Consider the following 26,129-nt stretch of genomic DNA (forward strand, 5'->3'; position numbering starts at 1 on the left):
TTGCACCTGTGGCATCTTGCAATTTATATTTGGTCATGTCATTATTTAATGTATTCCTCCTGGTCTCTAAGCTCCAAAAGAACAAATGCTTTGCCTGCTTTGCCATCACTGTGTCCCCAGTGCTTGGCATGAGACCTGGTACAGAGTAGATGCATCATAAATATTTGGTGAATGAATGAATGAATGAATGACTATGATTAATGAAAGAATGTGGCTGCTCAGGCTGGTGCTGATAATGGTGTATAATGATAAAAAGGGTTAAACCACACGTCATTAAATGAAAACAGCTACGTTAGTGCTCATAGGAACCATACAGTCCCTGTGTGTAAACATGCTGGTGTGTGTGTGTGTACAGGTGTATGTGTAAAAGCATAATAATATGCTTGCAAAGGTTTGTATTTTTGTAGTCATGTATAGACCTGTATGCTTATGTGTTTGTGTGTCAGGAGAATAAGGTGACTTAGACTAAGACACATGCAAATCACCCAGGAAGGCAGTTTCTAAGTCATTACTTTTTATTTTGAAAGATTTATGAAACTCTTCACATCATGGTGAGAGTTTGTATGATTAATAAGAAGCAGCTTTTTCATGAAATGCTTGGAGGTGAACGAGTTCTCAGCCTGTGAGATCCAACCATCCCATTAACTTTGAAGTTTCTCTTGATTAATAGAAGAAAAAAAAGGGAGGGTGAAGAAAAGGAGGAACATGCTAGAAACTTTATGACAGTCATTCAAATGTGGGGGAAAAAACAACCAATTCGCCAACTCCACTTTTTCTATTTTACAACGTTCTACATCTCACTGTTGATTTTGGCCTTCCTGGCTGAAACAGCCTCCCAGTCCCCAAAGCCCCTAAGAAGAGCCCTGATTCTCCAAAAGACAGAGGAGAAGCCCTGCAGGATGCACGGACCACTTCCCAGAGAACTATCATTCCATGCTCCCAAAAGTTTGAACAAGCAGCCTAATGTGAAAAGAAGCTGCACTGAAAGGTAAAGGAGGAAACGGTGAGGAACTGGGCTGATGTGAGAATCTCTGTATATTCACAACGCAGCCCCAGAATCTTTCTCTCAGTCACAGCCTCTGGCAAACCACGTTCTGGTTGGTGGGTTCTGCAATGATCTCTCCCTCTCTCTCATCCCGGAAACATCCTTGACAACATCATATGTCTGTTACTTCCCTTTGCCCACCTCCAGGCCACCTTGGGAAGCCCACAGACAGCCAATACCCTGAAATGAAATGAACACGAAGTCTGAAGTGGTGAGTATTAGTTTCAAACAGAATGCTAAAGCGGAAAATTGAAGCTGCAATGTGTGTTTAAGGAAGAGCCCAGCAGATCCATGTCTACCCATATGCCAATAAGACAATGGGCAAAGCTACAAGTGGCAAGAGAAAAATGGGACTGTTAATGAGTGTGCAAAAGGGCTTAATAGTTAAGTTACAACTAAGAATGTCATGTCTCAGGTTAGAGTTTCCATTTTTAGCACCGTTAATGTATTCACTGAAATCTATGTTAGCACCTTGTCCCCAGGCAGAACAACAAACCATCCAAACATTTTAAACATTGGGGGAAACAGGAAGGGGAGGGTTAAAGAGAGAGAATCCGGTTCTGCGGAAGGAGTGGATTTAGATCACAAGATCCTTGTCGATATCCTCTGCAAAGCAAGAAAAGAGCAGGGTTAAAAATAAGGCTATGTTGATGATGATACATTTCCCAAGGAGTCGGTGGACTCCCACCCATCCCCAGGGGCAGGGATCTAGGTGGCCATCCAAGGTCACCCAGGAAGTCAGTGACGAGGAATCTCACTCTCCCGGTCCTGGGCCTGTCCCTGTCTCTTACACACGCTGCCAAGTTACACTTCCTGTTTCCTTTCTGTGTGCCTGCCAGTTCCCAAAATAGCGTTTGGCATAGGGTGAGTGCTAATGCTTGAGGAAGGGAAAGAGAGAGGGACAGTCTGATGGACAGAGAAGGATCAGGAAGATGCCGCGAGACAGAAGTCAAATAGGCAGCCGGAGCAGAGACAGGCAGAGAGGACAGACAGACAGACAGACCGAAAGAGTGAAGAATGGGGGATAACACCCAGCACCCCGGGAGCAGTGCCTCTGCCCATGCCCCTTGCTCCTTTGTCCTGTCCACTCACTCTGCTTGATGCCGAAGCAGCCTGCCCATTCATCCAGAGCGATGTACTTGTCATTGTCCAGGTCACAGGTCTCGAAAAAGCGGGTGGTGCAATGCTCCATGGGGATGAGGGGAGCGCGCAGTGGGGCCAGCTCGGTGTGGGAGAGGTACCTGCAGGGAAGGAGGCAAGGGAGGGCCTGAGGTATGGAAAAGCTCCACGCCCAGCCTGGGGAGGCAGCTGGGGAGTTAGCCTGCCCCAGAGCATGGAGGAAAGGATGTTTAAAGCAGAACAAAATAGCCAGCATCCGCCACTGACTGCTCTGAGACCCAAAGAACAGCAGTGCCTCATTCGGAACCTCAGTTTCTCCTTCCAGCAAAGAGGAGGAGTTGGTCATAACTACAAAAGGCCCTTCCAGCCCTAAGGTTTCAAAAACAAAGGTCTTTTTGGTATATTTGATTATTCTCTAATTGATTGAGAATTGAGGGCACAGAAACTTAAAATCAAAATATTCGGCACTTCTGCTATGGGTAGATCAAAATCTGGCATGACACAATCCTGTATATTGTCTGTGGACGCACATTTATACCACTATGAATGCCTAGTAAAGGGTCTAAAAAGACACACCAATCTGGTGACTGTGCTGCCTTCTGGGGGAGGAACATGGAAAGGGACTGAAACTGGCAGTGAGGGTCGACAGAAGCTCTAAGCATCTTCATAGAACTTCGTCTGTGTATCATGTAATGTCTGAGAGGGAGGCCCTCTGGATGTCTCTCCTGCTCTCCTCCCTCCCTATTCTTCCCGCTGCCGTTAGACTCTAAAGTATGTGTATAATTTTTTCTTTGCTCCCCAGAGCCCCCAACTACTTGTCCCTAAAACACACCCCACCCTGCCGCCAAAGATCTCCAGGGAACAGTGTGACTCCAGCTGTCTTCTTAACTTTTAGAATTTCCAGCCCTACCCAGGTCACCAAAGAAATCACACAATGTTCAAACTGATAGGAACACTCTCCTCCCCTTCATTGTACTGGTGGAAAACCAAGGCTCAGGGAGGGGCAGGAATGCAGGCAAGGCCACCTACAGCTCTGGGATGGGAGGTGGAGGAAGAGGGTCCCCTTGCCCAGGCTGGAGCACTTTCCCAGATGTGCAGCCTTGTACCCCATCTGGAAGCTGCCCTTCAGGCCCTCTGTTGCAGTGGGATCCAATTGCTTTGCCTGAGCTCCAGATGTTCCCCCTTGACTTTCCCCTTCCCTGCCACAATGAGTGACTCAGTTGGATCACAGCCATGGCAAGAGCCTGGGAGAGAAGTGGCTGGGAGATTCCCAGAGCTCAGGAGAACCCAGCCCTCGGGATCACTGACATGGTGGGCAGACTCCAGGCACATGGGCTGGACTAAGAATGACGGGTGAGCATCCTAAAGATGAGGTTCCCTGGGTATATGAGTAAGGCAGTCCCTCATTTCCCCTCTGTGAGATGCTCTACTTCCACAGCCCAAGGACAAAGTAAAAAGGACTATGGGAAGGTGTAGACGTGGCTTGCTCCATCTGAGGCTGAGCAGGGGCTCTCACTTCATCACCACAAGAGACATTCAGAAGGTAGTGACAGGGGTATGAACAGAGTATGAGCCCATGAGGGCAAGGACCACGCCAGCTCTGATTGCTGTTCAATCCCCTGCCTAGTAGACTGCAGGCAAAAAATGTACACTCAATAAGTACTTGCTACCTGGCCAGTTGCCTACCTGTTCTGCAGTACAGTTGCACGGGGCCTTATAACTCATTTGGACAAGGGACAAGAGCCCTCGAACTGGGGGCTTGCAAAATAGATAAGCTTTTTTGGATAACTTCCAGGGTCAGTTGGGTCAGTTGGGCCCTGTTGAGCCTGGGCCTCAGGAGGGAACTTAGACAGTGCCAGGTGGTTGCTCTGGCTGCCCTGTCCCTGGATATTCTGCTGAAGGACAGGGAGTGTGTGGCTGACCCCACCTCGGCCCCTGCCACCCCTGGAGCCTGGTACTCCTTCCTAACTCACATTCCCTCATTATCCAGATATCCAAGCCTAGTACTTGCAGGATTATAGAGCTATTTTGAGCTCCCACTGACTTTCACCTTGGCATGAGAGTGTCTTGTTGCTTTTCTTCTCCCAGGTCCACATCTTTTCTCCAGACGCCTCATCCTTCTGCTCCATTCCCCAGGCAAACTGTGGATGCTGGGGCTGGGAGCAGCATAGGCTGCTGAGAGGCTTTCTGGCCATAGCTAGTGCACCTGCCAGCCTTGAGCCATGACTCTGTCCACTCCAGGGCCGGGGGTCTTACCCGTCAATGGGGTGCTGGTCCAGCTGGCCGAACTGCCAGTGCACAGGGAAGATGTACATGTTGTAGTTCTTCTCGAAGTCCCGGGCCAGCAGCTCCACAGGGTGGTCTCCTGCCTCCAGGCGCTTCTCATTCTCATGGATCTTCTTCACCTGAGGGAGTAGAGACCGTGTGTGACAAGAAGTCCATGGAGATTGTCCAGACCTGTCTGGCCCTCCCACCCCTGCAAGGAGACCAGAGCAGGCAGAGACTTGCCAGACCAAAGCTCACAGTGAGGGGAAGGAGTTATCATATATGGGGACCAGCATCTCATTCACAAAAACAGAAGCCTGGGATGATCTCAAAGAATTTTACGTATAGCTACCCACATCAGAATCACCTGGGGAAGGCGTGCAGTGGCTCACACCTGTAATTCCAGCACTTTAGGAGGCTGAGGCAGGTAGATCACCTGTGGTCAGGAGTTCAAGACCAGCCTGGCCAATATAGTGAAACCCTGTCTCTACTAAAAATACAAAAATTAGTTGGGCATGGTGGTGCACACCTGTAATCCCAGCTACTCAGGAGGCTGAGGCAGGAGAATCACTTGAACCCAGGAAGCAGAGATTGCAGTGAGCCGAGATCACACCACTGCACTCCAACCTGGCAACAGGTAAGACTTTGTCTCAAAAATAAATAAATAAATAAATAAATCACCTGGGCAGTGTTTAGAATGCAGCTTCCTAGGCCTTGCTTTCTAGAGACACTGTTTCAGTGGCCTGAGGTGGGGGCCAATGAATCTGCATTTTATCAGCATCTTGGGATACATAATATGCCATTAAAGTTTAAGATCCACAGACTCCAAAGGGAAAAAGGAATAGGGCTCTTTGTGTCTCTTCTATTTAATGCTGGGTTAAACAAAGGGAACAGGTCTCTGCTGCAGGACTTCTCAGAGCCTCTAAAATGTTAATGTGCACTATCAGCCTCCAAAGGCGAGAAGAGAAGTGTGTGTCCTGGGGCTCAGGGGTAAATGAACGCTCCAGAGCAGGAGGCCGCCCCACAGCTGGGGGACCAGTTCTAGGAATGGGACTGGATCTTCACCAGCACAGGGCCAGCAGGGCCAGAGAGACACCCTGGGACAGCTGGGAAGAGCCCACTTACCCGCAGCTTCTGCTTCTCAGTCAGAAGGTTGTTGTCCTCATCCCTCTCATACAGGGTGACCAGGACGTTCTTGAGCCAGTCCCGCATGCGCAGGGGGAATTCGGTCAGTTCAGAGTCCAGGCAAGGGGGGATGTCTAGGTTCCAAACACAAGGGTGGTCAGCACAGACCCTGACTCTCCCTGCGGAGCACCAATGAGCTGCCTGGGTAGTGCTCCACACCCCAGGGCCCCTACCCACACCACCTGCACCGGTGGTCTTGGCACAGTGGTTCAACATCTCTGGGCCACAGTTTCTTCACAATGAGCAGAGGAGATTATGTATGGGAAGAATGCTCTAAAAATGCATTGTGCACAGGTATGGCTCCTGCTTTCTCAGCCTGATCTGCTCTGTTCAGGGACACAGATGGCTCCTGCACCTTTCTGGGTGCTGGGCTTTGGGTGTGACCCCAGCTGAGGCTGGGTCCATGCTGTTCATGTCAACCACTGTCAGGTGTTTGAAGCTGAAAGGCTGAGGAATCACATCTATCCACAGGCCCAGCTTGTCAGGGAGTAGGGAATAGAGGAATCAGGAATGTGTAACCACCAGAACTTTTTTAGAAATGATTCCATCCTGGTCTTTGGAACTTGGAATCCCAACTGTTGGACCTGAAGATTTCATGCAAGTCCATGCTTTTCTTTTTCTTTGGTTTTTGTTTTTGTTTTGAGACAGGGTCTCACTCTGTCACCCAGGCTGGAGTGCCATGGCACAATCATGGCTCCTGCAGCTTTAGCCCCCTGGGCTCAAGCAATCCTCCCTCCTCAGCCTCCTGAGTAGCTGGGACTATAGGCACATGCCAATACACCCAGCTAATTTTTGTATTTTTTCCAGAGACAAGATTCTGCCATGTTGCTCAAACTGGTCTTGAACTTCTGAGCTCAAGTGATCCTCCCTACTCAGCCTACCAAAGTGCTGTAATCCCAGCTACTTGGGAGGCTAAGGCAGGAGAATTGCTCGAACCCAGGAGGTGGAGGTTAGGGTGAGCCGAGATTGTGCCATGGGCAACAAGAGCAAAACTCTGTCTCAGAAAAAAAAAAAAAAGATAGACACTCTAGTCTCACTGCCCAGGGACTTCCTACCAATGCTTTTTTCCCCAACCTTCCTTCTCTACACTGTACCTTCTCAATTTCATACCTGGAGCCCCACAAGGTGAGCCTTATTTCCCACCCCCTACATACTTTTCTGCACCCTGCACACCTGAGGCAGGTGAATGGCTCTCCTCAGTGCCATCGGGTGCCAGAATATACAAGACCCACAGTGTGGATGTTGCCTTGCAGGGCGAGCAGGTGTGGTCTTGGGGGTCTCCCATGACCCCCAAGGATGCTAAACAAGGCACTCGGGCCCACTGAGTTTGCAGCTGGGGTCACTATCAAAGGACAGACAGCACCCCGGCACACCTCTCCAAACGACTGACTCCCAGGGTTCTGGAGGAGGGTGCTTATCCTCTCTCTTCAGAGGGCAGATAGGAATGTAATGGAGTAAAAGGGCGAGGATATGACAGTACTGAGTAACAGGGCCCAAAGCATACCAACAGCCATGCCCTTATTTTAAAGCATTAAAATTCAGATACTTTCAAAATATTTTGTAGGCCCAGGTCAGACATCATTTTTGCTTTACAGTGTTGAAGCAAGAAAGAGTCAAGTTAGCCTTAGAGAAGAACTTCCTCATTAGAGAAATGAGAGGTGGTTGTCTCAGATGCTAGTGAGAGACTCTAGAAATCCTCCCTGATGTTGACCTTCCCTAGTCGCTCAGTCCTTCCCCAGAAAGTGCCCTGAACTCAGAGTTGAGAGGAGCCGACTCATAGACAATTACCTCATTTTATAAATGGGAATGCTGAGACTCAGAAACTGAAAGAGATTTGCCCAAGATCACCCAGCATGGAGGTGGCAGAGCTAGGGTCAGTGCCTGCTCAGGCCTCTCTACCCAAGACAGGAGTCTGGAAAGGCCCAAGGAAACTCACATTTGCAAGGCCCGATGTAGTCCAGGTGGAGCTTGTGGCCCTTCTTGGTGCCCTCCAGGGTGCACTTTGTGGCAAAGAAGTGGCAGGAAGAGTCGAAGGTCTTGTTGTCGTTGCTGCACACCTGTTGGCAAAGCACAGAGCACCCCCTCCTTCATTCCCAAAGCCCTTCACTGATACCACTATCCTTGTCCATTTCAGAGATGGGGACACTGAGGGTTAAGCAAGGAATGTCATTAGCCCAAGGTCATAGAGTGAGTTAGTGGTAGGACTGGGACACAAATCCACTCTTTGGGTTCCCAGGCCAGTGCTCAGCCCAGGCTCAGAGCCATTGATGGTCTCTGAGAGGCATGACTGAGTCAGGTCTGAGATATGGGGAAAAAAAAATCCTGGAAGATATTTGAAGAGAAAGTTAAAGACAGGAATGGGAGAGAAACAAGAGTGTTCAAAGAAGCGTTAACAGAACAGGCCTGGAATTGTTATCCTTAAAAAGGCCTGCATGTAACGTTGGCCGGTGGCTTGTGTCTGGGAACTTAGCTGAGAAACAGTTCCCTGCAGTGTCATAAATCCTTCCCGTTTGTCCTAACAATCTGGTTTATGCGGAACATCTGCTTTTCTTCTGGGAGTCTGAAATTCTGGTACATGCTAGGCAGAGGGTGCCTATGTGACCAGCCTCCAATTAAAACTTTGGGTGCTGAGTCTCTAATGAGCTTCCCTGGACAGAAACATCACTCACATGTGGCTACATCTTTGTAACTGGGATAAGAATGCACTCTAATGATCCCTCAGGGGAGTAAGTCAGTCTCCGCCCAGATTCCTCCAGACCCTGCCTGTGTCTTTTTCCCTTATGATCCAGCTGTGTATCCTAAATATGTCACTTTACTAAACCTTAGCTGTGGGTACAACTGTATGCTGAGCCATTGGCGTCCTAGTGAATCTCTGAACGTAGGGGTGGCCAAGCAGAGATGTTGAGGCTGGATGAGGGCAGTGGCAATAAGTAACTGTGTTAGGAGGAGGGGAGCCTGTGTTGAACATCCTCCCTGTACTTACTCAGTATAGCTTATATGTCACTGCAGAGGGAGAAATGACGGGCACTGGTGACTAGGCATTGGGAGTGGGGTGGGGTGAGGAGGAAGAAAATGTTAACAATGATGCTACAATGTGGAGATCAGAGGCTATGTTGTCTCTGGAGAGACTGAAGATGGAGAAGCCAGATGGGAGGCTGTAGGAACAATACTGGCCCCAGATTTGTCGCCATGAACTAGACAGCCACTAGCATGATGGTGGGCATGAGCAGGCACTCAAAAAATATTTACTTGGATAGATGGATGGATGAATGGGTGGATGGGTGGATGAACGGATGGATGGACGAATGGATGGGTCCTTGGAGACAGAATGGACATATTTGAGAGATAATTTAAAAATAAGTAGTATTTATTAGGTACTTGTTACGTACCAAGCATTTTCTGACACATCCCCACAACAGTCCTATGAGTTAAGAACTATTTTTATTCTCTCTTTGGAGGTGAAAAAACTGAGACTTGAAAAGTTTCGGCAATTTAGCTGAGATCTCACAGCTAACAAGTGATGGAGATGAGGTTTGAAGTCAACCTTCTGTTTGACCCCAGAACTCACATTTTTGGACCTGATTCTTTGCTGATGCTCTTATGCTTTTAGCCATAAGAGTCTGGCATAGGGCTTGTAACCTGATGATGCTGTTTCAAGTCTTGTTGCTTGCTGCCAGGTACACTCTGACTCATTCCCTCTTTCCTGCTGGGATTAGGTCTAGGAAGGGGACTTCTGAGATTGGCGCTGGCCCATAGAACCACCAAGCCAACAGTTTCCTGAGCAGGCACTCTATATTCTGAAGTGCCCAATCCCTATCCCCATCCCCATCCCTCAGCCCTCACCTTCTCAAACTCGCCAATGGGGGCTGGGCAGCTGGTGGGGTCCTGGCACACACACATGGGTGTGTTGTTCTCATCCAGCTCGCACACCTTGCCGTGTTTGCAGTGGTGGTTCTGGCAGGGGTCTGTAGGGCAGAAAGACAAGGAGTTAGCCTCACCTGGATTAGCACATCCACCCCCATCCTACCTGGACAGATCTCAGGGCTGAAAGTCCCTGGCTGTGGCTCCTACTCTGGGCTTTGGGCAGTCCAGAGTCCTGCCTGCTCTTGCACTGAGCCTAGCAGTCAGCATTTAGGGAGCAGCTGGTTCAGTCTGGGGATTAGAGGTTTATTTCGAGATAGCGGTCAGGCACTTTTTAGGGGCTGGAGGCTCAGTCTGGGACCCAGAAACACTAGATGCCATATGACTTCCCCAAAGATTGAAGCAACCATTGTGTTCCTGGGTCATCACTGAGCAGTCACAGTGAGGCATTTCTGGATTCCAGAATAAGCTTTCTAGAATGCCTTAGAAAGTCAGATGTTGACAATGAGCCAGGGAGCTGTGAGGCCCAACAAAACAGACTTAAGTGGCTGTAAAGGAAAAGGCAGAAAAGCCCCAAGGCCCACGCTGGACAATAGAGCATGGTAAACACCGGATGAGGTGGGAGAGGAGGCAGGAAGGAACATAACTCAGTAGCTGTCCCTCTGTTCCAGTAGAAACCCTGTGCCCAGCTAGATCAAACACCATTAGCTCTCCCCTCAGGATGAGAGCCTAATGTGGCCTTTTCCTTGACATGCTTATTTTGAGTATTTTAATAATCCTTTATTGGATGCCTACTCAGCTTGTCTGAAAAGCTCCTGACAGCCCTGGGATGCAGGTCTGCCATCTCCATCCACCCCATGTAAGAGATGAGAAACTGAGGCTCCGAGGAGTTAAGCAAGCTGGCGTGGAGAAGCCTAGGTTCAAAGCTTGGTTGGACTGCTTCCAAAATCCATGCTCTTAACCCCTTGGGTGCAAATGCCTTGCACTTAGAGCTGGAGCCAGAGCCCCTAGGTCATTGCTCCCCCAGGGCTCTAATGCATGGATAGCGTGGTATGAATTATGTCAGGTTTCATTTCCTGCAGACCTCGTTTCCTTGGGCTGTGTGAAATAGAATGAGCTTATGAGTGTGCAAGTTCCTGATCTCTTCTCTCAGATCTACTACTCTGTGGGGCACGAACTGAGACAGAAGCGATGGGGGATTTCAGCAACCAGATGTGACCAGGGACCCCCATGGGAATGGGAAACTCAGCTTTGGACTAGGGCAAGAGCTATGAGGGGAGAAGGCTATTTCCAGCTGGAGAACTCTCCTTCCCGCCATGCACATGGATGGCCTGTAATCCGATCTTGCCCGGATCCCAGGGGACTGAGTACCACAGTTTCTCAGTCGTTAAGTCAAAGCGGTGTTTCCTCCATAGCCCACTGAGGACCCCACCCTGCATTTCCACTGGAAATGGTAGGTCCTCACATAGGCTGTCCTCATGCCCCAGACCCCCAGGCAACCAAGGGCAGCTTGGATGTGCCAAGTCACAGGGAAGGGACATACTTTCAGCCACCACCTCCTCTTCGGTTTCCTCCGCACCTTCGTCAAATTCTCCTACTTCCACCTGGACAGGGTTGGCTCCCACAGATACCTGGAATTGGTAGAGAAGAATGGGTATAATGGTCCCCACTCCCATCCCAGACCCATAAGGGTACCCGAAGGGCTTCAGGTCACAGAAAGCTCAAATGCAGGGTTGGGAATCCAGATTTAATCTATAGACCCACTGTGTTTTATAGTATGCCCGGGATTCTGTTGAGCTGCCTTAGAAACCACCAGGGATGTTAAGGAAAGAGAGTGTGAAAGGAAAATATATCTTGGGACCCCAAAATCACTAAGCTAAGAGGAAAAGTCAAACTGCGAACTGCATAGGACAAATCTGCCTCCCATTCTATGCAGTCATCCTTCTGAGGCTCACATGAGATAAACCATTGTCTGATTGCTTCCTCTGCCCTGTTACTTATGTAAAAATGCAGACTCACTGAGCCCGATTCAATTGTGTATTCAGTGGAAGGCTGAACAAGGACTCAAAAGAATGCAACCAATTGTCTCTTATCTACTCCTAACCTGGAAGCTCCCACTTCTTGAGTTGTCTTGCCTTAGCCAACCCAACCAATGTAAAACTTAGACATACTGATAGATGTCTCATGCCTCCCCAAAATGTATAAAAGTAAACTACTCCCGACCACCTTGGGCACAGTCTCAGAACTTCCTGTGTCATGGGTGCATCCTTAACCTTGGCAAAATAAACTTTCTAAATTGACTGAGACCTAGTTCAGACATTTGAGGTTCACAAGGGGGTGTCAACCTCCACCCCGACCAGCCACACCCGAGCATCTCCCTTTTCCTCTGTTTTATGTTTGGGGAAACTATGGATAATCATGGAAGAAAAATTATTTTACAGCTTAAAATACAAAAATTTCAAGGTCCTGTCCCCCAAACGTAGGGTTCCATTGAAGGGTTGGGAAGCATTCAGCAGTGTGTCAGGATGTGGGGGATACTCAGGGTTTGCATCTATGCTATGTGTATGTGGAGATGAATGCCCTACCCTAGCACTGAGACCTGCTGCACCTGCCCTAATTTCTCAAGGCACAGATCCGGGTAGAGAGGGGCTAAGGGGCTGTAGTCACTGCTCACCTACCTTCGTCACCTCTGCCATAGTTTCTTCTACCACCTCTGTCTCATCAGGCAGGGCTTCTTGCTGCTGGAAAGAGAAAGTGGGGTTCAGAGGGGCCAGAAATAAGGCCAGCTTCACCTCCAAAGTGCCTGTGGCCTGGAACACAGGCTGGGGGAGCTGGGAGAGCAGCTCACTGGAGATCCCCAAAGCTGTGCCTCATGGACTGCCACGGATGGGAGAGGACAAAGAAGCAGCCAGTCACGTGAGCACCGTGGGACACTCAAGCAGCTCCCATTTTACCTATTTTGTATCTGAGCTGTCTACCTAACATTTAACTTGGAAAAGTATTTTTGCGGCTTTGAATTCTTATAAAGTCTGAAAATCACTGATCCAGACCAATTCCCTCACTTTAAAGATGGGAAAATTGACATCCAGAGGGGATGACACTGTGAATTTTAGCAGATGTCATCATCTTCCTCACAGTGTGATACTATTATTATTTTAGGTCATTTTTCTTGCCATTTTAACTTGGAGTAGGAGGAAACAAGAAAACACACAACTTTGAGGCCCCTAGCTGGCTGAGGCTACTTCAAAACTTAATGCCAACTTTAAGAAACTTTTGCCTCCATCTACCAGCAGCCTGATCAAGATTGCCAGGGTCTGCCATCACTCCCACTTCTTAGTGAAGAGAGGATAAGGGGATCGCAGTTAAAACTGTGAGTTCAGTTAAGGAAATCACACTTTTTGCCTGCCCTGTTTCTTCCTCCTCTCCTGGTGAAGGCTTCCAGATGAGCAGTAGATAACTACTCACGCCCTCTGCATGCAATGCTTGGAGGAACTGTCTGTCAATCAAGGGGCCTCACCCTCCCCTGGCCAAGAAGCCAGCTCAGGACCCAAGCTCAGCCAGATTGGCTCTCATTTTTTGAATTTTTTAAATCTGAGACAGAGTCTCACTCTGTCACCCAGGTTAGAGTGCAGTGGCATAATCTCTGCTCACTGCAACCTCCGCCTCCTGGATTCAAGCAATTATCTGCCTCGGACTCCCAAGTAGCTGGAATTACAGGTGCCTGCCACTATGCCCAGCTAATTTTTTCTTTTCTTTCCTTTTCTTTCTTTCTTTTTTTTTAGACAGAGTCTTGCTCTGTTGCCCAGGCTGGAGTTCAGTGGTACAACCTCAGCTCTTGGCTCACTGCAACCTCCACCTCTCAGGTTCAAGCAATTCTCTGCCTCAGCCTCCAGGTAGCTGGGATTACAGGCACCCACCATCAAGCCCCACTAATTTTTGTAATTTTAGTAGAGACAGGGTTTCACCATCTTGGCCAGGCTGGTCTGAACTCCTGACCTCGTGATCCACCTGCCTCGGCCTCTCAAAGCACTGGGATTACAGGCGTGAACCACCCCACCCTGCCTCATTTTTTGAATTTTTTTTTTAATTTTTACTTAAAAAAAATTTTTTTTTTCTTTAAAGACGGGATTTCAACATCTTGGCCAGGCTGCTCTCGAACTCCTGACCTTCTGATCCACCTGCCTTCGCCTCCCCAAAATGCTGGGATTACAGGCGTGAGCCACTGCGCCTGGCCCATTTTTTGAATTTTTAAAAACCTTCTTGGCACATTCTGTCAAGATGTGAAAATTGCTGGAGTTGATTCATTCAGATAGCAACATCTCAGAGACTATCCATTAGTTCTTAGCTCCCAAAGCCTAGAGCTGCCCTTTTCCAATCCTCCCCAAGGCCTTTAATATTATAATCTACCTCTGTATCTTCCCCCATGTCCTCCCTCCTCCCCCAATTTAGTCAGATTGAAGTGTTGCTGACAACCAAACAACCCTCACTGTTTCAGAAACCAACACGCTCCTCTCTCTATGGGCTTGAATCTCTCCTGACATCATCCCCACCAGCAATCCCCCACACTCCATCTCCTGCCTGCTTTAATTCCTTATGTGACAAAGAGGTCATTTCCTTCTAAAGCAATCCTCATCCATTGCTGGGAAGTTCTGACTATGAAAAAGCTTATCTTAACATTACATGGAACTCTCTCTTCTCTGGAACCACCACCCAATGGTCCTGATCCCAGTTTTTCTCCTGAGCTTATTAAAGTAAGAGGGAAAAAAAAAAGTTAAAAAAAGACAGACAACTAACTTGAGATGGGGAAGTCCCTGTTCCCTCTCAGCATCCAGGGCTGGCAGGCTTAGAACCCCTGGAGCTGGCAGTGGGAATAAAAGCAAAGAAGATATCTTAGGTACTTACAGGTGCTGCCAAGGCCCTCCCGGCCAGGCAAAGGAGAAAGAAGATCCAGGCCCTCATGGTGCTGGGAACGCTGTGGAGAGGAGAGATTGAGAGTTGAGTGAGGGTGAGATTTCCTGATGGAGAGTTCCTTTTGAACTCCTGATAGATGCAAGATAATGTTGGATGGAACAAGTTAAATGATCGTGGAAAACATGAGAGAAGGCTGGTTCCATTTAACAGTCTTTCAATTCTGATGCTATGAGAAGAAAGTCTCAGTTTGGTGCTAAGATGTCTTGAACACCTCCTTCTAACTTATCTCTCTCTCTTTTTCAACAAAGAGAAAACAGGCCTCCCTCCAGCTCAGAGCTTCCACAGGAAATTAGATCCAGCTGGAACTGAATAAACTTGTTTTGTTTTTTTTAATGTGTTTGTTTTTACAGTTTCCTTCTATTTATGACAGAGGTACACAGGGATTTCCATTTATGGTAATGACAAAATCTGCTTTTGTAATACATTTATTAAAGTTTTAAAAAAGTGATTCAACTAAGGTGATGGGCTAATTAGCCCAGTTTGGGCAATGCCAAACCAGATATCTTCAAGGCCCCTACAATCTCTGATATTCTAAGATTATATTTTCCCCTAAACCAATCTCTCCTCTTCCTCCTCTGTCGCCTACTCCCCGTTCTTCCTGCTGCCTCCGCAATGAGAGAAGGTAATAGGCAGCAACTTCTCGCCAATTTGAGACAATGAGATTCACATTCTAAAACAAAGAACAATAGTCTTGGAATGTAACCCATGGAAACTTGAGGGTGGCCACATTTTTCTCTATTCTACTCAGAAGGGACAGCACTTCTTTAGGCCCTGTAGGGAAACCATCCAGATGCTTCCATATGTTGCAGAGGAGATGTTAGCTAAGATCTAGAAAATACCCCTGTCTGGCAACTGTTAAGACCTCATTCTCTCAAGGCCAAGTTCTAGGCTCTAATACTTTCATGAGTATAAGGGACGTTGGAGCCGAATCTCCTCTGAGGATTCAAAACCAAAACGCCATTCCTAACAGAGGCTCTGTGGTGGAAACATTTCATTCCTTGTGCTAATTAGAAGGCTTTTCATTCTCAAGTGATTTTAGAAAGTTCTTCCTTTTACCGATCTAAATCTGCCTCCCTCAAACCTTCTGATCTGTCTATCCTGTCTCTCCTGCAGCCACGAAGAACCTCTCTGTATCCACAAACAGCCTTTCAATCAGGGGAAACAGTGGCCATGTCTTCCCTCGTTTTTCTCCCAAAACCTCCCTGTCAGGCTCATCATCCTTTATTTCTTTGAAGACTTCTCAACTGACCAAATGGTGTTGGGAGCTAACCTGGCATCATGGAGAAAAACACTCAGCTTAAAATTAAATGCCAGGGGTTCCTGTTCTACCACAATACTATCTTGATTGATGTACTGGTTAAGTCCTTCTGTCTCTCTAGACCTTGGTTCCCCCATCTATCAATTGAAAGGTGTAGACTAGGTGAACTTTGAGGTGGCAGCCTGGGTCCTTAAAATGATCTTAAGCACATTCTGGTCTTAGCACATATCTTCTCCTCTGGGATCATCTGTCTTCACTTGGACTATAGCATTTGGGAAGCAGAAACAGGCAGAGGAAGAGTCAGCTTCAAAGTAGTCCCTTCTTGAGCTAAAAGAGAAACAAAACCTCACCCCCTATTGCATGGAGTGCATAAAATTAACAGAAATTTAAAGGACCTGGGGGTTTGGCATTGCTTCACAATGACCCCAACTTCCAGAGAAGTCTAGTCGCCCCTTTTTAGGTGACTTGTGGAATGTTCCTCCCCTCACAGTTGTTCACTTGTTACCCCAGGCTTGAGTGGAAAAATCTCCCTTCTTACTTCCCCTTTGGAAGACACAAGATAAATAACTCCTGTATCTGGCTTGGGACAAATGGAACAGAAAAGAAAACATGAAGGAAAGACTTGTCTGAGATAGTTTGAAGTCGAAGGATCAAAGTGAAATAGCAGCTAAAACAAAACAAAAGTCATTCTCTCTGAGCTACAATGACAGGGAAGTCACGTCATTGAAGAACTAGCCTAGCTAGGAGTGGAAATGTAATAAGCTTCAGATTAGTAAGACAGGAAAGGAAGGCAGACATTTCCCTGAGTCTGTGTCCTTCATGTAAGCAGAGAAACCACGCTTCCCTCTATGACCAGGGGAAGGTTTTGCTGGGCAGCTCTTCCATCTGTCCTGCCTCCCTGTCTTCCTGAACTCTTTCCCAGCTGCACACTCACCCTCCCTGCCACCCCCATCCCTGCTGTTCCATACAGAAGAGAAAAATAACTCTAAGTCTTACAGTGCTTTATAATTTCTAAAGGACTGTCACATAACACAGTCTCCTGGAGCCTTCTGACAATGCTGGGAAGTAGGCAGATGGGCATGGAAGGGTTCTCAATCCCACTGTCCTGATGGGGAGTCTGAGGTTGAGAGGGAGGAAGCACTTGTCTAAAATCATGCAACATTAAGGCCCTCTCAAAATAAGCAAGCATTCTCACTCATGGAGTTTGGGTGAGCCTAATAGGAATTATGCTCAGACAGGTGGGAGTAGGGGAAAAATACGGAGAGACTCTTAAGAACAGAACACAAAATCTTGGAATCCTCCTCCAAAGTTTTGGAAGAAAACTGTAAAAACAAACACGAAATTTGGGTCCTGCACAGTGCCCAGTGCTACACCACCAGCCCCAGAGCACTTTTCCTCCAGACAATGAAATGGGAGGGAAGGGAAGTAGCTGAACTATTCCACATGCACAGCCTTACTCCCTGCTTCCCCACGAGATACCTCTCTGAGGCTCTCTAAACCACCAATGACCAAAGAGGCCTGCATCCATCCTGCAAAGCTAATGGGTGATAACAGTCACTCCAGCAAGGTCAGATCACAGTGTCAAAACCCAGCATTCAGAACTTATCAGCTGTGATCCTCTGCCAATCAAAACTAAGTGCAGTATGCCGTGGGAAATTTTAAATTCCTTTCATATAAATGACCAATATTAAATGAAAACTCCCTCCTTTGTCTTTTTTTTTTTTTTTCTTTTGAGACAGACTCTCACTCTGTCCCCCAGGCTGGATGGAGTGCAATGGCACAATCTCCACTCACTGCAACCTCCACTTCCCAGGTTCAGGGGATTCTCCTACCTCAGGCTCCTGAGTAACTGGGACTATAGGAGCGTGCCACCACTCCCAGCTAATTTTTGTATTTGTTGTAGAAACTAGGTTTCACCATATTGGTCAGGCTGGTCTTGAACTACTGACCTCATGATCCACCCGCCTCAGCCTCCCAAAGTGCTGGGATTACAGGCATGAGCCACCGCACCTGGCCTCCTTTGTATTTCTTTAGTCTTTGGTAATGCATACATTTATCATTTTCAGGGTGTTTTCATAATCCAGCACTCCACAGGGGGCTCAAGGCATGTCTTTCTGCCCAATAGTACAGATGAGAAGGCCTAGAAGAAGAAACCTGCCAACAGCTGATAGCAGTGAGTGGGTGGCAGGGGTAGGGTGAGGACCTATGCGACCCTACCCCACCACTGGCATGTCCCTACCTCTGCACACGATTTCCCTTGGCAGCTACCCGCTCCCAGGAGGCCACTGGAATGGGGGTCAGTTGGGCCTTGAACTAGCCTGAGTTGCTGGGAAGGAAAATGCTCAGGACCAGGGGAGGAATAGGAGGCATATTTCCCTTGGCTTGGTGGCCATCAAATGCAGACACTCCTAGCCCCCTCCTGGCTGCCACAGCCTCCTGTTCCGTACATCAAGTCCCTTCCTTTTGCCTTTATTTGCTCTGGAGACTGCTGAAAACCCGTCCTTGGCTGCCAACAGGACCTGAAGCTGAGGTCACTTCTCTCTCTGGAAAGACTCTGAGGATGGAAAAGTACAGCCAGCCCCCAAGTTTGTCCCTCAAAATATAAAGGGCCTCCTTTGGGCTCTTCCTAGACGTTAAAAAGCCACTGAATGTTAGAACAGGGGAGAAATCTCAGGATCGTAGAATCACAGACTGTGGGTCTCAGAATGATAGATTCTTAGAATGTGAAGCAAAGAAATGGAATTGCCATCATTAAATCTTATTTGGGTGGAAAGAATTTATAGAGTAATGCAACCCAATAGGACTTTCTAAGGTGATGAACACATTCTATATCTGCATGGTCCACTATGATAGCTACTGGTCACAAGCGGTTATTGAATGCTTGGAATGTTGCCAGTGCAAATGAAGAACTGAGTTTTAAATTGGGTTTCATCTTAATCAATTTTTTTATTTAAAAATATTATACAAAAGGACTGAGGACAGTCCAAAAAAATCTTACCTAACCCATACCTTGGCTGAAATACTGCAATGGCGAATAGTGGAAAAAAAATTTTTTTTTTTTGGGGGGAGTCTTGCTTTGTCACCCAGACTAGAGTGCAATGGTGAAATCTCAGCTCGTTGCAACCTCTGCTTCCCAGGCTCAAGCAATTCTCCCACCTTACCCTCCCAAGTAGCTGGGACCATAGGCACAGGTGACTATGCCCAGATAATTTTTCCATTTTTTTTTTTTTTTTTGTAGAGATGGGGTTTCCCTATGTTGCTCAGGCTGGTCTTGAACTCCTGACCTTAAGCGATCCACCCACCTCAGCTTCCCAAAGAGATGGGATTACAGTTGTGAGTCACCATGCTCATCTATTTTAATCAACTTAAATCTAAATAGGCACATGTAGTAGACAGACACAGGGTAGACAGAGTGGTGATAAACTACCAGGCAGTATAGGATAAAGGTAGTTTCATGAGCTCTGGAGCCAGAATATACAGGTTCAAATCATGGCTCTGCCACTTAGCAATTGTATGACCTTCAGAAATCAACTTTACCCCTCAGGGCGGCAATTTGTTCCCTAATGTGTAAAATGGAAATAACAATATACCAATCTTGAAAGGCTCATGGGTGGTTTACACAAGAGAATCCAATTAAAGAGGTAAGCAATGTCGTCGTTGGGAAGAGCATCTTAAAGTCCAAGGATCCCAGAGTCTCCATTCCCCATAAGAATTCAGTGATGAATCCCAGTGTTTTACAAGCCCAGGGAGAAAGGGATGTTTGGGTGGAACAAAGGACAGATTGCTCCTGTTGGTCTGGAGGACGCCAGCCCAGCTTCTAGAGGATATTGTGACAAAGCCCAGGCCCAGGACTGGCCTCTTTCTCGGGCAGCTGACATCAGCCAAGCATCTCACTCCCACTATCTGGCTTGGAAACAAGGACTCCAAAAACACATGTTGCTGATAAACAAGCCCAAAGAGAGGAAAACAAGTCTAATAAAGCAGTCTAATAAAGGAGGCCATGAGCCAGGCCCTTCAGGGAGTTGGGACTCAGAAAAAAGGAGCTTGGGCTCCGCTGACGTGGGGCCCGAGCCAGGCAGGCTAGAGAGGCAGCCGCATGCAGCTACAATGACACTCCTGCTCACACCTCCGGGGAGCAGACACAGCAGCTCACAGGTGCCACATGATGTGGAAGTCAGGAGAGCTGACAGCAAATCAGCATGTCTCCCAGCTCACTGTGCAAACTTAGGGGAATCTCCTCTGCTCTCCAGAACTAACATCCCCAGCTTGTCTGTATAAAGTCAATATTCAACATTATGTAAGCCAGAAAATCCTTTATTTCAATGAAGTCTTCTGTAGAAGTCTGATATTTCAAACAGCCGAAATCTTTTAGCATGTATCAAAACATGTCAACGTCTATTATCTATTACCTATTTATCCATAAGTGTGAAATTAAAAAACAAGAGCAGACTGGGCCCAGTGGCTCATGCCTGTAATCCCAGCACTTTGGGAGGCCGACTTGCGTGGATTGGGCAGATCACCTGAGGTCAGGTGTTCGAGACCAGCCTGCCCAACATGGTGAAACCCCATCTCTACTAAAAACACAAAATATTAGGCAGGCATGGTAGCAGGCACCTGTAATCTCAGCTACTCCAGAGGCTGAGATAGGAGAATCACTTGAACCGGGAGGTGGAGGTTGCAGTGAGCCAAGATCATGCCATTGCACTCCAGCCTGGGCAACAAGAGTGAAACTCCACCTCAAAACAGAAAACAAAAGCAGATAAAAATGGAGTGGAGCTGGGAACTGGGAGTCCTGCACACAGGGACATTCCTAAGACACCTTGGAACATCTGTAGCTTCTCCTAGGAACACAGTTTGAAACCCTTGGGGCAAGGTGGTCCCTTAGGTTCTTTTCAGCTCTGATTTTCAGGATCAACTCGGGCAGAAGCTTTTTAGAGCATTACCTCTCTCCACTTGCCCCTTGACTCCCTGCTTCCACTTCTATTTCCTGCTGGAAGGGAAGAAGCTAAAGGAAACCTTTAAGGTGTGGTAGCTAAAACTTAGGACTGAAGAGCTTCCAGGGCAACTCGAAGGTGGCTCCAGAATTTGAGGCTGGAATCAGCCTGAGATTCCATAAAGACATCTGAGATGCCACGTTTCACTGTGGCTGGCAGAGGCTGGGGTGGAGCTTCAGGCTTCCTTCTTGGCTCCCTCTAGGGAACTGCTGCTGCATCAGGGAGACCATAAAAGAAAGGATAAGAAATAACCTCAAAGTATCCAGGCTGTCACATCCAGAAAGGCCTCCGAGATCCCAAAGACAGCAAATACGTGGCATATGTGGCAAATACGTGGCCTCCACCTGCCCCTCCTGCACGTGTGGCAGACATTACTAATCAATCACTTGACCTCTTCCCCCAAAGTCTGGAGAGGCATCAGAATCCCAAACACAGTTCTTCTGACAGCCACTACCAATGGATTAGCGGTGTTGTCAGGCCACATGAAACCTCTGTGTGATGTCTCTTACTGTAGAGATAGAGAAATTGAGGCTTAGAGAAGGAAAATACCTCACTGGAGGTAACAGAGCAAGCTGATGTCTGAGCCAAACTTCCAGGTGTTCAAAAACACCCAGATGTTTACCTTGCTTTGCTTTTTTTTATCTGATAGGTCTGAAATCCTAATGCCATGACTAACACAAGATGATCCAGAGGGTTAAATGAGAGCGGTTAATACCAAGTTTCTGAAAGAAACCAGCTCTAAAAACAGTTGTTGTCTATGTTCATGTCTTCCTTGTAGACATCAAGCTCATAGCTTGATGGGTGAGAGCAGAGTTGATTTCCTAAGTTCCCAGCTGAGGAGAAGCTGTTTTTCGAAATAATTCTGTCAAGTCACTATGTGCTGGCCCAGGCCCTGCACAGCCCAGCTGTCCCTAGATTCAGGATTGGGGTTGGGAGGGAGGGAGGCAAGGAGGGAGAGAGGAAAGGAGAGAAGCGTCAGGTTCTGTGTTGTAGAAACAAGGTCCTTAGGGTTGCTGAAAGCTCAAGGCTGGTTTTCCCTTCTCTCCTTTGAGACTGACATTTGGGAGGGAGCCAGCTAGAAGCAAGGGAGCAGCCACCTATAACCACATCATGCCCAGACTTTGGGCCTAATGACAAAGCCATATGGGCTAGAATAGGCAGTGCAGGCCAGCCAAGGGGAGAGACAAAGTGCTGCTCATCACTTAGTATCCACTGGGCTTGTGTGCCTGAGTGCGGTTCCAAACTGAACCACTTCTCGGGGGAAGGCAAGGTGAATAGAAACGGCTCCAAACACCTGGAAGTTTGGCTCAGATGACAGCTCGCTGTGTGACCTCCAGTTAAGTTATTTTCTTGTCCTGAGCCTCAGTGTCCCTCTCTCTGAGACATAGAGGTAGTCGGGTGATATATGTAGGTTACTCGTCTTATTGTCATGATCCACATTATATTTGACTGTGCACATCCATGTGTGACTACAAGTAGCAGTGTGTGTTTGTACACCTGATGGTCTGTGTAAGATACATACAGCCTGACTCAGCATCTGTCTGTTTCAGCCTGTAATAGGTGAGGGTCAGAATGTTCACATTCATTAAGATATATTCCTGGAACTTGTCTGCGTCTGTAAGTCAAAGTGTCATCCAGGGAGAGATGTGTGAGCAAATGACTTTCTGTGTTTGCTTCTGTAAGGAGGCACTTCTTTTTAGCTATGCCAGTGGGTACCTGTTGATGAAATCAATGTTTATACCCTTCATCCCTACAGGTTTGTACCTGTCCCTTTTTATCTCTGCATATTTATCTACCTACCTAAATGACTTCAAAAGTCAAATGTTCTACTGTTTACCTCATTCTCAGCTCTTTCCTTTCCTCCACTGTTCTTTCTTATTTATGTCTTGTTTTCAGAAAGGAAAGCTGCTCCCATGAATAGCAAACCCCAGCCACGCTATTGGTTGACAAGTCTCTACAGCTGGATAAGGATTACAGCATGATGGTTGAGCAACCCAAGGTCCCCTAGGCCAGCCTTTCTTGTTTCTTTTCCAGTAGGGGTGCGGCAAGAGGGTGTTACACAGGTAGGCCAGCTCTTTCTTCAAAGAAAAGCAGTGTCTGGGATTTAGGTTTACACGACTTCAGAGTTAGAAGGGTGCCTGGGAGATCATCCAGCTTAGAACCTCTATTTAACAGATTGGGAAACTGCAGGCTGAAGAGGGCAAGTGGCTTTCCCAACGTCAGGCACTGTGAGTTAGAACACAGTTTCTTTTGCACCCGTGGCCAACGCTTTTCCTACACAGAGGGCACAACAGTCTTGGGAAATATGCAAGAAGGTCCCCAAATCAAAATGAATGTAAGCAATATTATGATTTTTAAAATTTGCCTGTCAGCACGTCTAATAAAGGTAAGTTCTTTACAAACCCCAAGATGATTAAGCTGCCAGGGAAAATCAAACAGAGAATGATTTTACCAGGTCTTTGGATACCATTAATTCATCAGTTCTAAAACCCTATGCATTAGGAGGGAATGCCACAGTTTGCAAAGTGCTTCCCTGCCCACGTTATCCCATTTCTTCCACACACTATCTATGCCCTAGAGGTGGCTGCTGTTACTGTTCTTTAACTGTAGAGGGAATGGAGCCCAGAAAGGATAAGTGATTAGTTCAAGGTCAAATGCTTATCTTCAGGGCACAGCCAGAGCTAAAACCCAGGTCTTCAAACACCCTTGCAAGGAGATTATCACGGCCCAAGGCTTCCCCAGAATTCTGAGATCACAAAGGCAGGGCCTAGAGTTTGCTGCAGTCCTTGAATATAGGGGTGGGGTACATTCAGACTGATGTTCTAAGAGGGTTCCTAGCGTCCCCTCCCAGCCAGCAGGCAGAGACCCTGAAAAAAAGGTTACCGTGGCAACTCGCATTCCTCGGAGAGTGAGTCAGGCAGAGAAGAGCCTTCTGGTGGGTGGGACTTGGAGAAAGTTTCAAAAGTTGATTCCTTCTCCAGGCAACCCCTCTTCCCACCCTCCCTCCCCCTCTTTGCTCTAGGCTTTGTCAACGTGGCAGCTGATAGCTGCAAGTTAACTCTTTCTTTCCTCAACCACTCCCATTTCAAAATGCTTCATCCTCCTGCAAATACACACCTTTGTTACCAGTCCTCACCCCATCTCCATGTCATGCCCTCTAATCCATTTGAGAATATCTTAAAGCTGAAAGCTATGAGCACCCATATTATCTCAATCTCTCTCTCTCTCTCTCTCTCTCTCTCTCTCTCTCTCTCTCTCACACACACACACACACACACACACACACACACACACACAATGCACACAATATTTAGGGACTTACAGATGGCTTAAGGCCCATTCAAAGATCACTCCATAGACCGGGCACTGTGTCTCACACCTGTAATCCCAGCCCTTTGGGAGGCTGAGGCGGGTAGATCACCTGAGGTCAAGAGTTTGAGACCAACCTGGCCAATATGGTGAAACCCCATCTCTACAAAAAAATTAAAAATCACTCCATAGACTGGTTAAGAAATCTTCCTTTGAATATTTTAGAGGACAGCAAGCACCCAGAAGAGCCTTCAATTCCAGCTTTCTTTCTTTACAGATGGGGAAGCTAAATCCAGGGAGACACCTAAGATCACACATAAAATGCATGCCCGAAGCCTGTGTCCTGCTTCTGCTTTGTTTCTCACTAGACCACCAGCATTTGGGGCATCATGTAGAAATTTAACCCTAAAGCATTACTAGTGAAAACATTTTCTCCAATGAAAAAATGCTGTCCTTTCCTGAGAAAAATACATGCCTCTCTGTTCCCTTTTGGGCAGACTGCGATTCCTGGAAGACATAATTCATCCCAGTACCCCCTTTCCTTTAGAATCTTTGGAGTCCCTTTCCCTAAGGAAGTCCACTTTGACAACCAGTTTGTAGAGCCAGTGGTGGTGAAGAAAGGTAGTACGTTTGTCTGAAGAAGATCTGGCACCCTGACAGGCTGGACACGAGTCTTGGGAGGAGTACAGAAAGGGACCCTGGAAATCTCTCCTTCCTTTCTCCCTTTCTTCCAAGAATACCTCCCCCACCACACTCCACCTCCCATTACACCCACATCTTGGTTGATGATATCTGATGTATGGGTTCTTCAGGTCTAGATAAACTAAGTAAGGACTACTGCCTCTGTTTACCATCCCAGGGAATTCAGGACAGGAACAACACCTAGCCCAAGACTGAGATTGTGATGGTGCCATTTCAGGCAGAATGGCGCTGGAGTTCGTGTATGGGGAGGAACAGGAGGTGGTGTTTGGGAGTGGGAAAAATTAGAGGGAAACAGAAGGCTTCCCAGAGGGGTGGATTAATGGGGAAGCCTCCCCCTTTGCCTTTTGGAGATCAACTGATTGTGCAAAGTCCCTTTTGGAAAACCGAGTCCCTGACCAAGATCCAAGTCTAGGAGGTTTCTCTCCTGGAATAAGGAACAGGAGGACAGACTCCGGCTGCTGGCCCGGTCCCTGTGGCAGCTGTGATGGGATCAGATTACCAGGAAAAGAGGAAGCTGCCACATTTGCAAAGGGAGCAAAGAGGACAGGCAGGCAGCCTCTAAAATCAGAGAGATAGACACAGAGAGAAACCGGGGCGGGGGGGGGGGGAGGCGGGTGTAGAAAATCTTCCCCTGAAGACATAAGTGAGATTATTTTCTGTAAACCTATAAGGGAAGACAAAGTTACACAGTGAGTCCACCTTCTGAAAAGCAGCATGCAGACAGGACCGAGGACCACGCTCTTAAAGCCAGCCAGTGATGGAGCCTGAAGGAGAGGTACATCCCTTAAAGCGTCCCTCCCTTGCACACAAGCTGAGGGCGGCGTGAACTAGGGTGTCAGGTTGGTGCAACTAAAGAAGGGAAAGGCTGGGCGGGGGTCACGCATACCTCAGTGGCAGGCAGGCAGGCAGGCGGCAGGCAGAGTGCGCTCTCCTGGGCAATCTGAAGGTCTGCGGGAATGTGGAGGGGTTTAGAGACAGGCAACAGGAAACCACTCAGAGCTCTGGGCTGGGTCTACCTCCCCTCCACCCCGCGGTCCCTCCTCCTCCAGTCTCCTCCTTCCCCCAGCCTCCCCCTTCTCCCACAGCCAAAGCTGTCTCTGTCTTTCATTTCTTTCCTCCTCTTTTTGTGGTGGGCTGTCCTGACCAAACACCCCAACCCTGCCTGCCTCATCTGTTCCGGGGCTGCTGCCTAAATCGACTCACAGAGTGCCAGGGCTGGACAGGCCTGGAGGGGTCACCCAGAACAGCCTCTTTCTTGTTCAAAGGGCAAGTGAGGCCTGGAGTGCAAGGAATTACCCAATGGCCCCCAGGGGCAGAACCAAGCCCAAGTGTCTTGATTTTCTAAACCAGTGAGCTTTACGGGAGTCCTCCCTAATATTAGGCAATGCTGAGAAGGGTCAAGCAATTCAAGGGGGTTGTA

General features: G+C 47.7%; 1 protein-coding gene across 4 annotated transcripts; it reads right to left on the reverse strand.

The window, feature by feature from the left end:
• Positions 1-497: 497 nt before the first annotated feature.
• SPARC (secreted protein acidic and cysteine rich) lies at positions 498-25,669 on the reverse strand. 4 transcript variants are annotated; one of them, XM_008988403.5, is made up of 10 exons: positions 25,596-25,669; positions 14,378-14,447; positions 12,154-12,213; positions 11,019-11,106; positions 9,458-9,579; positions 7,551-7,671; positions 5,555-5,688; positions 4,421-4,569; positions 2,138-2,286; positions 498-1,651 (listed from the first exon to the last, which is right to left on the reverse strand). In XM_008988403.5, the coding sequence occupies exons 2-10, from the start codon at positions 14,432-14,434 to the stop codon at positions 1,623-1,625; spliced, it is 909 nt and encodes a 302-aa protein (XP_008986651.1). In that variant the 5' UTR covers positions 14,435-14,447; positions 25,596-25,669; the 3' UTR covers positions 498-1,622. The 4 variants fall into 4 exon arrangements, with proteins under 4 accessions (XP_008986651.1, XP_002744453.2, XP_078219556.1 ...); XM_002744407.7 differs by having other exon boundaries at positions 12,154-12,216; XM_078363430.1 differs by lacking the exon at positions 25,596-25,669 and adding an exon at positions 23,582-23,700.
• Between the last annotated feature and the right edge of the window lie 460 nt (positions 25,670-26,129).

Source organism: Callithrix jacchus, chromosome 2 (assembly GCF_049354715.1).
Source record: "Callithrix jacchus isolate 240 chromosome 2, calJac240_pri, whole genome shotgun sequence".
NCBI lineage: Eukaryota > Metazoa > Chordata > Mammalia > Primates > Cebidae > Callithrix > Callithrix jacchus.